This window comes from Schistocerca piceifrons, chromosome 5, assembly GCF_021461385.2.
Source record: "Schistocerca piceifrons isolate TAMUIC-IGC-003096 chromosome 5, iqSchPice1.1, whole genome shotgun sequence".
Classification (NCBI taxonomy): domain Eukaryota; kingdom Metazoa; phylum Arthropoda; class Insecta; order Orthoptera; family Acrididae; genus Schistocerca; species Schistocerca piceifrons.
The window spans coordinates 459,653,250-459,667,022 of record NC_060142.1 but is presented as its reverse complement, the minus strand read 5'-3'; the positions used below and the strand labels follow the sequence as shown (position 1 = coordinate 459,667,022).

The 13,773-nt window shown below is 41.9% G+C and overlaps 1 protein-coding gene across 1 annotated transcript in view; it reads right to left on the bottom strand.

The window, feature by feature from the left end:
- Window positions 1-3,078: 3,078 nt before the first annotated feature.
- Window positions 3,079-13,773, bottom strand: part of LOC124799069 (protein escargot-like) — a 54,124-nt gene continuing 43,429 nt past the window's right edge. Inside the window, exon 5 of the mRNA XM_047262608.1 lies at window positions 3,079-3,312. Within this exon, the coding sequence (XP_047118564.1) occupies window positions 3,079-3,312 (234 nt within the window). The remainder of the gene's footprint in view (window positions 3,313-13,773) is intronic.

The window sequence follows — 13,773 nt, the reverse complement described above, 5'->3', positions numbered from 1 at the left end:
ATTTCTATATAATATTGACATTTCATTTCTTTTAAATTTCGGTGGGGAGGTTACAATAGTAGTCTCCGATACATGGCTGGCTAAGACTTTTAACGCATTAGATAGACGCGCTGGTAAACCACCTAAAGCCGTCGGCACACGGACCGTGCTGTCGAACGTTAGCGTTGAGCATGCCAAGTTCAACGTGCTGCTGAACGCGCAGGAACGATGCGCCTTGTGCCTACGATACGTGGACCCCAACGTGGTAATACGTGACCGCAACGCCGCAGTCCAGCGGCAGTTGGGTGTTACTAGTTCGTAAATCACACTGTTTACTCAACAGGCTGTGTAAAATTCCCACGTTAGCTCTATTAAAACACACATTTCCTCCATTGTTCATATCCTTGTCACGTTGTTCTAAATGTAATATACACAAATAGAAACTTCAATATCGATGTACATGTTTTAAGACAAAAAGGAAAGTACCACGTCCAATCAATAAGGACACAGGCTTATAAAAGTTCCATTACAAACAGTGGGACACGAATTTGCAATAGTTCTCCACATAAGATAAACACTATTTTATTTTCCTCACGTTTTAGTGAAACCCTAAAGTCATTCTTACTTGATCACTGTTCCTACGCAGTAGTAGAAACTTTACAACATGTAAATCACGAAACTCAAAAGAAAAAGGAACAAAAATATCTTTATACAAGTAGCACAGTAGCAGTAGATTAAGCGAAACGAACAAACTCACTCCTCATAAAAAAGGTCAACTTATATTTACATAACATCAAATATTGTAGTATATACTTACATTAAACTAACAATAAAGCATCACAACCTATTATATACGCGAATATTATGAAAAAAATATTTAGACTTGGCGGAATGCGAACAATTACCAGGTCACGTGCTTGGTCTTGAATCATCAACGCTGCTCACTGCGCTAAAGTGACAACAGTTTGTTTTAGTGTCCTCGTATAACATGTTGTCGCTTGCTAAAAGCTTTAATCGTAGCTATGTCATTAACGGTAATTTCATTATAACAAATTGTACCGAGAACAATGTGTTTTTGTGGACCCTGAGTGCGTCGCTACCTTCAAATTGTATACTCTCATAATACGGAAGTTACAATAATTGTTTTGCCACGAATGCGATGTCTCTCATTATTTTATTGCAACGAATCACGCAGTAAACGACAGGTTTTCGAATGATTCGCAATTTGCTGGTGCTCATAAACGACATATATACGTGTAGGCTTGAACTGAATGCCAATATGGCGCCTCACAGCTCAATGCTGAAGGGAGATGGCGTGCATGCGACGTAGGTGACGTTGTGCCATCTGAATGGTCAGCGCTCAGACGCACGCTCAGGATATCTGACATGCTAGATACTGCTCTGCACGCTCGGAAAGATTCCCGAACGTGCTGTTCCACCGAGGCCTACGAGAAAGACAGGCAGCGGCGCGTACGTCACGAAGGTAGTCCTGCGCTCGCTCGCTTTGCTCAAATCAGCAGACAGACTACGTTTCTACACATGTTAACTCGTAACTAGGCGTGTCCGTTGTAACCTCCCCACAAAATTGTATAAATAATAATAATGAATATGATTCTAATTTTTGTGTAACCTCTGAACAAAATTGGTTCCCATTTATAACCTCCCTACAGAAATTCATTCACATTTAACCTCCACACAAAATTTGTTTCCCATTTAATGTATCCACAAAATTCTTTTCTCATTTAATGTAAGCTCGAAACAGAAGAATTCCTAAACCTCGTAATAAAAATAAATTCAGTAACCTGGTAAATTTTGGACGACATCAGTGCTGCGTCATGGCCCTGTAAGATCATTCTGAATAAAAAAGGAAAAATTCTTATCTCAATAAAATTGTCGAATTTTTCCGGCACAGCTCTGTGCAATGCTGGCCGATAGATTGGTCATTTATGAAAGGAAGCAACTGATTTTTCTTTTGCAACAATCGGAATGATCATGGATTGGAGAAATTACTAAATTCTTTAAATTGAAATGAATGCTTGCAAAAGAATTACTTTATATGACAAAGATTATTATTAGGACATTTTTAAAACATTTACATGGGAGTTCAGATAACATTACTAGATATGAGCGAGGCATACCTTATACAATAATACTCAGGCTCCGGCATCGCTGCACCGCGACCGGCCCAGCCAACACGATACACTATACCAGACCAGGGCAGACTCCAGACTAGTGCAGACTAGCAACAACTTACTGCTACAGCTACACAGTTCCTACTCAGTCAACACTGCTCTCTGGTCAGCGATTCTCTTATACCTTGCACATTGCAGGCAGCGCATGAGCAATACATCGAAATTACATCTGCTCGGACCTCTTACACCGTACAAACGAAAATTAAATCTTCTACTGGAATCCGCTATTATGGAATCTTACTGTTATTAGTCCTATAACGATGGGAAGTCCATGGGCCTACTTATAATTTGTTACGGCTGTACTGGCGTACAATAAAATAAAATCATGCTAAAATGATTATCAGTTGCATAAGGTACCACTTCCAGCATGTAATGAGTACTGTTAAGCAGAAGAGACTGAATGCTATAAACCATCCGTTATACCAATTATGTCGAGTAGTGATCTTAAATTAAATTTTGCTGTTGTACTGTTAATCAGTAAGACTTCATAATAGCAGATTGCAGTGGAAGATGCAGTTCTCGTTAGTACTTACACGCCCAGCTGCGAGTTAACAAGTTTAGAAATGCATTTTGTCTGCTGAGCTGAGCGAGCGAGCGAGGTCAGGACTACCTCCGTGACGTACGCGCCGCAGCCTGTCTTTCTCGTGGGCCTCGTATTCCACGCTGACATCAGAAACTCGGCACGTTCAACGCTCAACGTTCGGATGCACGGTCCGTGTGCCGACGGCTTAAGAGAGTGTGGGAAAAGTTGGGGACAGCTTTAGTTACTCTTAAAAGAAGCAAAAACTTATTTATGAGATACTTGTAGCATAAACTGTTTCATAGGGGTACAATTTATTCGTACCCCGGTTTATTTGCTGGGGACATATGAGAATGATAGTTTGCTTTCGGAATGCGTATCCCAATTTCAGTTCGAGTCCAGCACTGAGTCGTACCTGGACCCACACGGACTCCCCTGGGTGGGATTTATTTGCTTTCTCTCGGTCCCCCTGAATGTACCGCGGCCAGATGGTGGACGCTGCGGCTGGCCCGCCGTGTGGACGCGAGCCTTGTCGCCGCCGCCGCCGCCGCCGCCGCCGCCGCTCGTTGCCTTGAACGCCGGCCGGCTGCGGCCCTCGCTGGCCCGGCAGGTCGGCGCCAGCTGTTTCACGTGTGGCGCCGCGGAGGCGACTGGCGCCAGGCCGGATCGCCTTTCGCCGCATCCTCAGCCGAGCCTCCCACATCACACATTTAAGCAGCCGAGCTAACCGCTGACCGATCAGGGTCTCACACCCTCACCGACTTACAAGGCTGAACTAACGGCGGTTTTGGAAGTCATTAAACATCAAGCAAATACAATGATCAGCCAGAACATATGACCACCTATCTACAGGGTGGCGCACGAAATGTGTTATCAATTGTTTCTTTCACAATTTATGATGCACATTAGATATCCCGCTGGGATCTCTACAGCAGTACCAGCAGAGCTTGGGAAAACAAATGAGTTACGAAATGACGTGTAATTCACGATACTGCCGCTAGGAGACTAGTAAGCAGCAACGATCGGCAACTGTGTTACTTTTTCATGAAACGAAAAGCCTTGTTGTGACTCAGAGGCGTTTTCGACAACAGTTTAACACACGATGGGTCCCTTGCAAGAAGATCATCCACAGGTTGTATGATAAATTTGTACAGGAAGGAACAGTATTGGAAGAGAAGCGACCTCGGCCTAAGCCTGTTTGTTCGCCGGAGAATATTGAAGCGGTACGAGTTGCTGTACAGACAAGCCCCGGATAATAGTGTAGAAAGGCAGCAGTGCAACTGGGAATATCCACGCGCTCCGTTCAACGCATACTTAAAAGTGACCTCCATATGTACCCGCACAAGATGACATGTCCACAGAAGCTCACTGAAGAACACAAGCAGCAGAGACTACTGTTTGCGCAGTGGGCGGAGGATAGGCAAGATACTCTCAACAACGTTTGGTTTCCAGACGAGGCGCATTTTCATTTAGACGGTGTGGTTAACAAACAAAATGTACGCTTCTGGGCCACTGAAAACCCACAAGTGCTTCATGAACGACAACATTATGTTCCGAGGATTACAGCGTGGGCAGAAATTTCCAGTCACGGACTTAATGGATCCTTTTTCTTTGAAGAAACTGTGAACAGCGAGCGTTATTTGAGCATGCTTCGCAATAGCTTCATTCCACAGCTTCTTGCTACTGCCTTGCCCTTCAACACGCAATGGTTCATACAAGATGGAGCAAGGCCACAAATGCAAACACTGTGTCGGAGTTTTTACACGAGCATTTCGACATGCAGATCATTTCACTCAGGTTTGCAGGTCGCTTCAATGACGGACAAAATTGGCTCTCCAATAGTCCAGACCTCAATCCATATGACTTTTTTCTTTGAAGGTACCTAAAGGAAAAAATTTTCCCGAAACGTCTATGTGATTTAATAGAGCTCAGAAGACTTATTCTTCAAGCTTGCAGTGAAATTACGGAAGACATGTATCGTAGCGTAATCACTAACTTCAGTGTTCGTTTGGAGGAAGTTAGGAAACGAAATGGTGGACATACTGAGCACATGCCGAATTAGAACAAGTCTTCATTGACGGCTCTTCATTGTAGTATATGTTCCTTTCATATTGTATTGACAATAAAGTTTATATTCAAAAACAAAATGGTAACACATTTCGTGCGCCACCCTGCAATAGCCGGTATGTCCATCTGTGGCACGGATAACAGCGGTGACGCGTCCTGGCATGGAAGCAATGAGGCCCTGGTAGGTCTCTCGAGGGAGTTGGCACCATATCTGCATATACAAGTCACCTAACTTCTGTAAATTCTGGGGAGGGGGGTGATGAGCTCTGACGCCACTTTGTCACTTCCCAGATGTTTTCGATCGGGTTCAGATGTGGCGAGGCCAGCTCATCTGTTGGAACTCGGCACTGTCTTCCTTGAATCACTCCATCACTCTCCTGGCCTTGGGACATGGCGCGTTACCTTGATGAAAAATGCCACTGCCGTCGGGAAGGGATCTACGGAACTCCTTGGCCGTCATGGTGTCTTGCACGAGCTCCACTGGACCCATGGATTTCCACGTGAATGTTTCCCAAAAGACAATGGAGACGCCGCACCTCGTCTCCGTCATGCAGTACAGGTATCAAGGTGCTGCTCCCCTGGAAGAAGACGGATTCGCACCCTCCCATTGGCATGATGGAGGAGGTATCAAACCATGCAACGCTCTCCCACTGTGCCACGGTCCAGCACTGATGGTCGCGTATCCATTTTAGTCAGTATATTATGAAAACTGGGTGACGTGAAATACAGTTTCTGATTGAAATGTCCAGAAAAATAAAATACTATTATACTCAGAAGAAAAATATCTGAAATTACCAACAATGTAAATTAATTTGCTTGCTTAGCACACTACCTGATAATTTTGACTACGAACTGTTTCCTCACTGAATGTACGTGAGATCCGTCGCGAAATAAAAGTAACTTATCTCACACTCGACATGCTGTTTTGTGACTGGTCTACTGACGTTCTTGAAAACAAATAGAACTCAGGAGACGCAGCAGCTAAAGAATAAACTAACCACTAAAATGTTTGTTTTTTGCTTGTCAGAAACAATCTCTGGCTTCGTGTAGCGTGAGGTGCAATGCACACACGACATGTTAAAAACTTTATTAAGAATGATGAAGGATATTTCAGTTCAAAGAAAGACGTTCTTGAAAAATTAAGACCTGCCTGTTTTCGGAAAGGATTGTATAACATAAGAAGACCCTAACAATTACGAAATTTTCTCAATACAGAAATTACAGACGTTGCAACCAATTGCATTATTTGTAACATAATGAAAACAAAGAACTCAAATTAATACTAATCATTAATGTTATTAGTTTTCTGAGGGACAAAGATTTCCTTTAATTAATAGTTCTGACAAACGAACGTTTCATTTTTGTGCATGCGTTGGTTACCTTGACAATTTCCTCCAAAAAATCTTCGCTGTCAAGAGAATTAATAAGATACATTTAGAAACAGGCTTTCATTTCCGTAATAAAGTAGTCCGGATAATATCTCCCAGATTCACAAATATCAAACCGCCTTCTCAAAGTGCTCGTTACTGTGCCTAAATAAGAATGCCCCATCGCTAGACAACAGAGAGGCGAGTAAGCGAACCACAGATAAACTTAAACACAGAGTCAAGGATATTATTCAGTTCTCATGCGGCGCGCTCATTTCTCTTCGTCCCAGTACAGTGAACGTGAATTATTTACAACGGCAGGAAAAATACGAAAACTTTACAATAGTTCCAACACATCTCACACCACCTAACTTATTACTGCATTGTCAATCACTAACCCAAGCAGCACTATTGTCGGGGAATTTGGAACTGAGCGGAAACCTAATAACATGTGGTGTCCGATAAGGTTCCATCTTAGTGCCCTTACGTTTTCTTGTGTATATTAACGACATTTACTAGTAATATTACCAGTTCGTTTTGTGAGCAGATGATACAAATATTGCAATAAATAGCGCATCAAGCATAGTTTTAGAAAGCTCAGTCGATTAAATTTTCATAGACATTAGTAAATGGTTCACAGCCAATTTTTATCACTAAACTCTCAAAAGACATACCCTACGTGCAGTTCAAAATGTATAAGAGGTTCTCTTCCAGTACATCTCTAAAATATAAGGACATATAGATAGAAGAGGTTGACAGTAACAAATCTTGACATTACAACTTAAAATTCAATTGGGAGGAGCATCCAACAGAACTGCTGAAGCGCCTTAAATGTAATCGTCTAACAACAGTGACATATTCTGCGTTGACCGTAAACTAATGTTGTGGTCGTATATTGTTTATAGAATGGCGCGCCCTAATGCCAAAATGAATTTTATTTGCATCCACCTTTCCTTGCTTTGATTCGTTTTTCCTACCGATATACAAAGTCAGTCTACGCTGTCTAAAAACACAATACCCCATAAACCGCTTTAAAGTGGGTGTCAGAGTGTATTTTATATTTTACTATCTCTTGCTTTATTTAGAGGAATGCAAGTAGGTGAATGAAAGGTAACATCATATCCGAGTAGACCCTACTTTAGATCGCTTTTCTGTCATGATAATAATAATTCACTTACATTTATTATAAAGTGGAAAAACTTTTACATCTAAAGAGAATAACTGGTTGTTTCCCTGATCCAGCTTTCTCCAGTTTCTGTCTTACTGCACACTATTATGGTTTTCAAAATAACGTAAATTTTGTTGTTGTATCTATAATACTATATTACAGCCTTTTTATATCAATTATGAAATTTAGTAATTTTTATATAAGTTCTGGATGTGTTATGCTCTTCACTATGGTCTTAAATCACACACATAGAATGACTAAATAAATAAATATAAATTTTCTATCTCTCCATAAAGATGAGGACAGAGGAAAGAATCCTTATATTGTTCACTGCGATATGCCAGTTTCGTTTCTCTTAGTGGATTCTGTGGAAGCGATATGGGAGGTGTTAAAAATACTTGTTGATTTCCTCCTTGAATTTTTTTTCGAAACAAACATTCCCAAAATATTGGTCGCCTTACTTAACATTTCAGATGTACGGTATTTTCAGTATTTCTGTCGAACAAGCCTACAATGGTCACACATTAAGGAAATATCTGATTATGTTCACATTCCTCAATCCTACTGTGACTTCCTTACATCAACGTGGACGAATATTGGCACCCTTCCATGAAAAATGCTGCCCAAGGCCATGTCCAACGATGGTAGAATTCCTTCTTTAATGACCCAGATGTCGACAGAGCAAACTGCAGCTGACATTCAGCTTAAAACAAACCGATAAACCAGAAAAAAGTGATAATTCTTGCTGTCGTTCCTTGCATCTGCTCTATTTCCGCTGCTGGTATCTCTAACATGGTTTCACAAACGTGAGCAGTATTCCGATACGACGTGCATAACTATTTTATAACCGAAATATCCAGTCGGCAACTACTTTATTTATGAATTTAATGACGTACTGTGCTCATTCCACTTAATATCCTGCACACTGTTCCTCACAGCTATCCGCTTTACATAAAAGACGCTAAATGAGATTATTAATCGTTTTAACAAATCATGTTGTAACTATACTGCACTTACAATTACGTGACGGAACAAATCTTTTTTTTTTGTTTTGTTTTACATTAGTAACTAGCGGTTTGTCACTGAATCTAACTGGAGGTAATCGAGATCTGAATGAATATTGTAAGAAATTTTATCATATAAAATTTGCTCATGTACAATCGTGACTAAAAAAAATTTCGACGACAAGGAGCTACGATATTCCTCAACGAGCTGTTTGAAGGCCGCCGTGGCTCTCAAGAACGTCCGCTCGATTTAACATAAGTAGATTTCTGTTTGTGAGAAAAATATAAGCCTGTTTATGGCACCGATCCACCAACCCCAGATGACTTCAAACAGCGCTTCGAGGAATTCTCTCGCTCCGTGACACCAACTACTTCACATCTCGGTACAAGTTGTGTAGAACACGCGTGCAGTTGTGCATTCAGGAAAATGGGCATTCGTTTGAACAACTCATTTAAATGAACATTTCGCCTCAGAACACTCACCTGAACGCAGCTGAATGTGTATAGCATGTTGCATTCACTCTTAAAACTTTGAAAGTTTCTAGCACCCATTCTAAAATTGATAGAAATTTTATTTAAACTGATTTGTACACAGTTGGTTTAAATACATATGAGAGAAAAGTAATATCACAATTTAAAAAAAATTATAATGCTACGAATTAACTAAATAAACTATTTAAAGAAAATCACTCCAGGTGGTGTTGAAAAGTTTATTGAGCAAGCTATTGGTTTCAGCCTGTACATTAATCTGACTATTGTCAAGTGGTTCTGAAAACTGCCCTAAATATGAGAGATACATGAATATTGTATATAATAGAAGATAAAAACAAAGCTTGCACTTGTACAGTCTAGGTATAGACAGTGTATAAAACGTACATTGTACTGCAGAGGAGCAACCTCAAAGGATAACAAAAGTACAAGTAACGTAGATTTAAAAGTTATGTGCTGAATAACACTTGAGAAAAACGGGGGTACGAAACTGTACAATTCTGTACATTAAAATTATGACATGCTTAAGAGGATTTATGTCCTAACAAATTCTAAGCCTCCAAATTACGAGGGTCATTCAATAATTAGAGAGGTCAATTGGTCTGGAGAAAAAAAGCGCTTATTTTTATGAAACAATACTTTTCTACTTTTCAACATAATCCCCTTGAACATTTATGCACTTGTTCCAACGGGCTACAAGATTTTTTATTCCGGCTGCAAAGAGCTTTTTACCTTGCTGTTTGAACCTATTGCCCACAAACTTTTTCACGTCCTCGTTGTCCTGGAACCTCTTCCCACGCAATGCCTCCTTCAGTGCACCAAACAAATGGATATCACTAGCTGCCAAATTAGGACTGTAAGGGGGATGAGGCAGTACTTCCCAGCCCATTTTGTCGATGGATTCACGGGTTAGTTGAGCAATATGAGGACGTGCGTTGTCTTGCTGGAGAATCACACCTCTCCTCTGAGATCCGCGACGACTCTCTCTCATGGCTGACTTTACCTTGTTTAAAAAGCAAATCCGAGTAGTATTGGCTGTTCATTATACGCTGCTCTTCGAGATAATCACAAAAAACTGGACCTTCAGTATCCCACAACACCATCAATATGTCTTTTCTTGTGACTGCTTGGGTTTTGAGTTTTTTCTTGACAGGTGAGCTGGTGTGCTTCCACTCCATGCTTTGTCTTTTAGATTCTGGCTCATAATAGTGAACCCAAGTTTCATCACAAGTAAGAAATTTTGTTGTGGAAGTGCTCACCTTCTCTTTCATAACGTTCCTTAACCTTGTTTCCTTGTGTAGCCGCGTCAACTCCTTTAGGAACTATCTTGCATGTTTTGCGGTACTTCAGCTTGTTACAGATAATGTTATGAACTGTACCAGTACTAACCTGAACCTTATGAACTATCATTTACACAGTCAGAAGGCGGTCAGCACGAATAATGTCATCATTTAGACTTTCAAGTGAGGGAACTGAAACTGCAACTGGTCGGTCGGAACGGTATTCGCCAGTCACTGAGTCGCGACCATTTTCGAACTGCTCTACTCGTAAAAATTTGCACGATTCGTACAATCTTCACCATAGACTTAAGACATTCTACAGTATATATACACTGGTTTCTCGCTTTCAGAAAAAAAAAATACAGAACGTTGTTCAACTAATGTGGACGTTTCAAGAGGACTCGACATCTTGAAATGTATTTTTGAAGTTATAAACATCAGCTGATCAGGAGGAGGAGGAGATTAGTGTTTAACGTCCCGTCGACAACGAGGTCATTAGAGACGGAGCGCAAGCTCGGGTTAGGGAAGGATGGGGAAGGAAATCGGCCGTGCCCTTTCAAAGGAACCATCCCGGCATTTGCCTGAAGCGATTTAGGGAAATCACGGAAAACCTAAATCAGGATGGCCGGAGACGGGATTGAACCGTCGTCCTCCCGAATGCGAGTCCAGTGTGCTAACCACTGCGCCACCTCGCTCGGTTGCTGATCAGGGTTCATCCCAGTGATGCCAAATTAAAGCCATAAAAGTACAAAACTTGCACTGCTAACAGTCTTTTTCCCAGACCAATTTGTCTCTTTAATTATTGAATGACTACAAAGATTATGCGAAAGAACTTAATCTCCTTGTAGCAGCAGTTTATCGTAGTTCGCTGGAGCAAAGAAGGGTACCTAGCGACTGGAAAAAAAGCACAGGCCATTCCCGTTTTCAAGAAGGGTCGTAGGACAGATGGTCATAATTATAAAGCTATATTGTTGACGTCGATCTATTGTAAAATTATAGAACATATTTTATACTCAAGCCGGCCGAAGTGGCCGCGCGGTTCTGGCGCTGCAGTCTGGAACCGCTTGACCGCTACGGTCGCAGGTTCGAATCCTGCCTCGGGCATGGATGTGTGTGATGTCCTTAGGTTAGTTAGGTTTAAGTAGTTCTAAGTTCTAGGGGACTAATGACCTCAGCAGTTGAGTCCCATAGTGCTCAGAGCCATTTGAACCATGTTATACTCAAGAATTGCCTCTATAAAAAAATCAACATGGATACCATAAACAGAGATCTTGCGAAACTCATCTCGCTCTGTTCCTCCACGAGATCCATAAAACTGTACATATCGGCGCTCATGCCATGATCCTGGACTTCAGGACCATTTAGTGGAAAAATACGATCTTACCGAGTATCGGACCGGATTTGTTACTGGCTTCAAGACTGCCTTGCAGACGGGACTCAACACTTCGCTCTTAACGTAACAAAATCGACAGATGTAAAGGTAATATCTAGAGTAACCGAAGGAAGTTTGGTGGGACAGTTATTGTTTACAATGCATATAAATGGTATAGTATAAATCGTCGGAAGCTCCTGAAGACTGTTTACAGATGATACGGTTGTCTATAAGAAAGCAGTAACGCCAGAAGACAGTATCGACTTCCAGAATGTCCTACAGAGTACTGATGAATGGTGCAGGCTCTGACTGTTGACTCTGAACGCAAATAAACGCAGCGTACTGCACATACATAGGAAAAGATATCCACTACTGCACAGCCACTGTTGATGACAAACTGCTAGAAGCAGTATGTGCCGTAAAATATCTAGGAGTAGCTATCTAAAGCGACCACATAACACAAATAGCAGGAAAACCAGATGCCAGACTGAGATTCATAGGAAAAATCGAAAGGAAATATAACTCTTTCACGAAGGAAGTGGCTTACAATTCCATTGTTCGGCCGATTCTTGAATATTCTTCATCTGTCTGGAATCCTTACCAGGTAGGACTAATCGAAGAGGCAGAGAAGATCCAGCGGAGAGCGCCGCGTTTCGTCACGGCATCGTTTACCCGGCACGTGAGGATTAACAAAGAAACTAAACAAACTCGAATGGCAGAGTTACAATAGAGGCGATGAGCATCACGGAGAGCTTTACTATTGAAATTTCGAGATAGTGCTTCGTGGGAAGAGTAGGGCGACATATTACTTCCTCACACGTATATCTCGCGAAATGACTTACCGACAATCATTTTTTGCTACGCGCCGCTTCCCAATGGAAGAGGAAGAGGGGATCAGTTAGCGTTACCAGATATACCTTGCATCACACGCTCTTACATGGTTCGAGGAGTATGGAGTGTATGTAGACCTAAAGGGTTAAAATAATTTTTACATTTAATAAAAGCGTAAAAAAGTTGCACTGGATAGTACATTCAAGTTGAATGCAAAATTACGTCCTCTAAGCGTGAAAAAGATGAACCACAGGTAACTGTAGAGTCCGTCAGCGTTCCTCGCGCGGAGTACTTACTGAGTATGTCTAGGAACGTCTTGTTACAGTTACTAAATTGTGGCTTAACATGAGAGAAAATTCTCAATTAAGGAGTGGCACAAGTCAGAGAAACTGCCGTTTCTAACGCCTCGAATCTACAGTGACAGGATCGTTTATTCAGTAAAGCCAGTACAGTTAGCAGATGTATGATCGATGGCAGCGAAGCCAACAAACACAATGCCGAACAAATATGTGGCACAGTATGGGATGTGCAGCTCTCGGCTTCGCTGTCGTAGGCTGCATGTAAGAAATCTTTTTTAAGTTTCGGCTTTAACCGTGAGGCGATCGTTGGGCGGTGACGTTGAGGCCGGTAAGAGCAGGCCAGGGTTGCAGGGTGCAGGGTGGCGCTCTATTCCTGCCATCGCCTTCCCCGCAGTCTGAAGGGGCTGTTAGCGAGAGACCCTTCTCCCCTTGGGCTAAACTTAGTCCACAAAGTAAGAAACCAGGCACGGAGATGGAAGCGAGGAGTTGGCCACTCGCCGAGAAGTCTGTCTAACTTTACGACCTGTTGCCGCAACGTTACACTTGCTTCAGAGAAATTATCTCTTCACTGCCAGACGCGCTAACAATCCGAAGGCAGAAAAAAGGGACGGTATGGATTATTAAATAAAATTCCAATACACATTTCAAATACCCTAAAGACAGATCCTATTGCATTTTAAAGTTGGTATTCTTCCGACTATTTCGATGTTGTGCTTCATCTTCCTGTTTTGTGCTAATTTTTCATCTCTACGTAACAGTCACATGCAACATTCTGCATCATGTATTATAACTGAGGCGTGGCGAGCTGGAGCCAGTCTTATTTTGTTCATGTATCAATGAGATCGACTGTGGTTGAGGTACGCTAAATTTGCTCTTCGCGTGTCTTATCTTGCGGCTTCGCAGGCGAAGCGAGTTGGTTGTTAGCCTTCGACGGGGGAGACGAGTGCCAGTGGCTGCTGAAAGAGTGTGATGACCGTTACACGTTGTGGTGTGAAATTGGTCGGGCGTTGTGTCGACATGGGCAGCTTGGAGATGCAAGTTCTGTGACTTCGCTGGGAACAAAATCCGAAGGGAAGAGGTGAACTGTGGAACCCGCTCCCTCGTATTGTGTACCTCATATGGAGTAAGTCGTCGTAATTGCTTGTTCACCGACGCACTCAGAGATTTCAAACTTTATTATTATTATTATGGGAGACTTCCTTGGC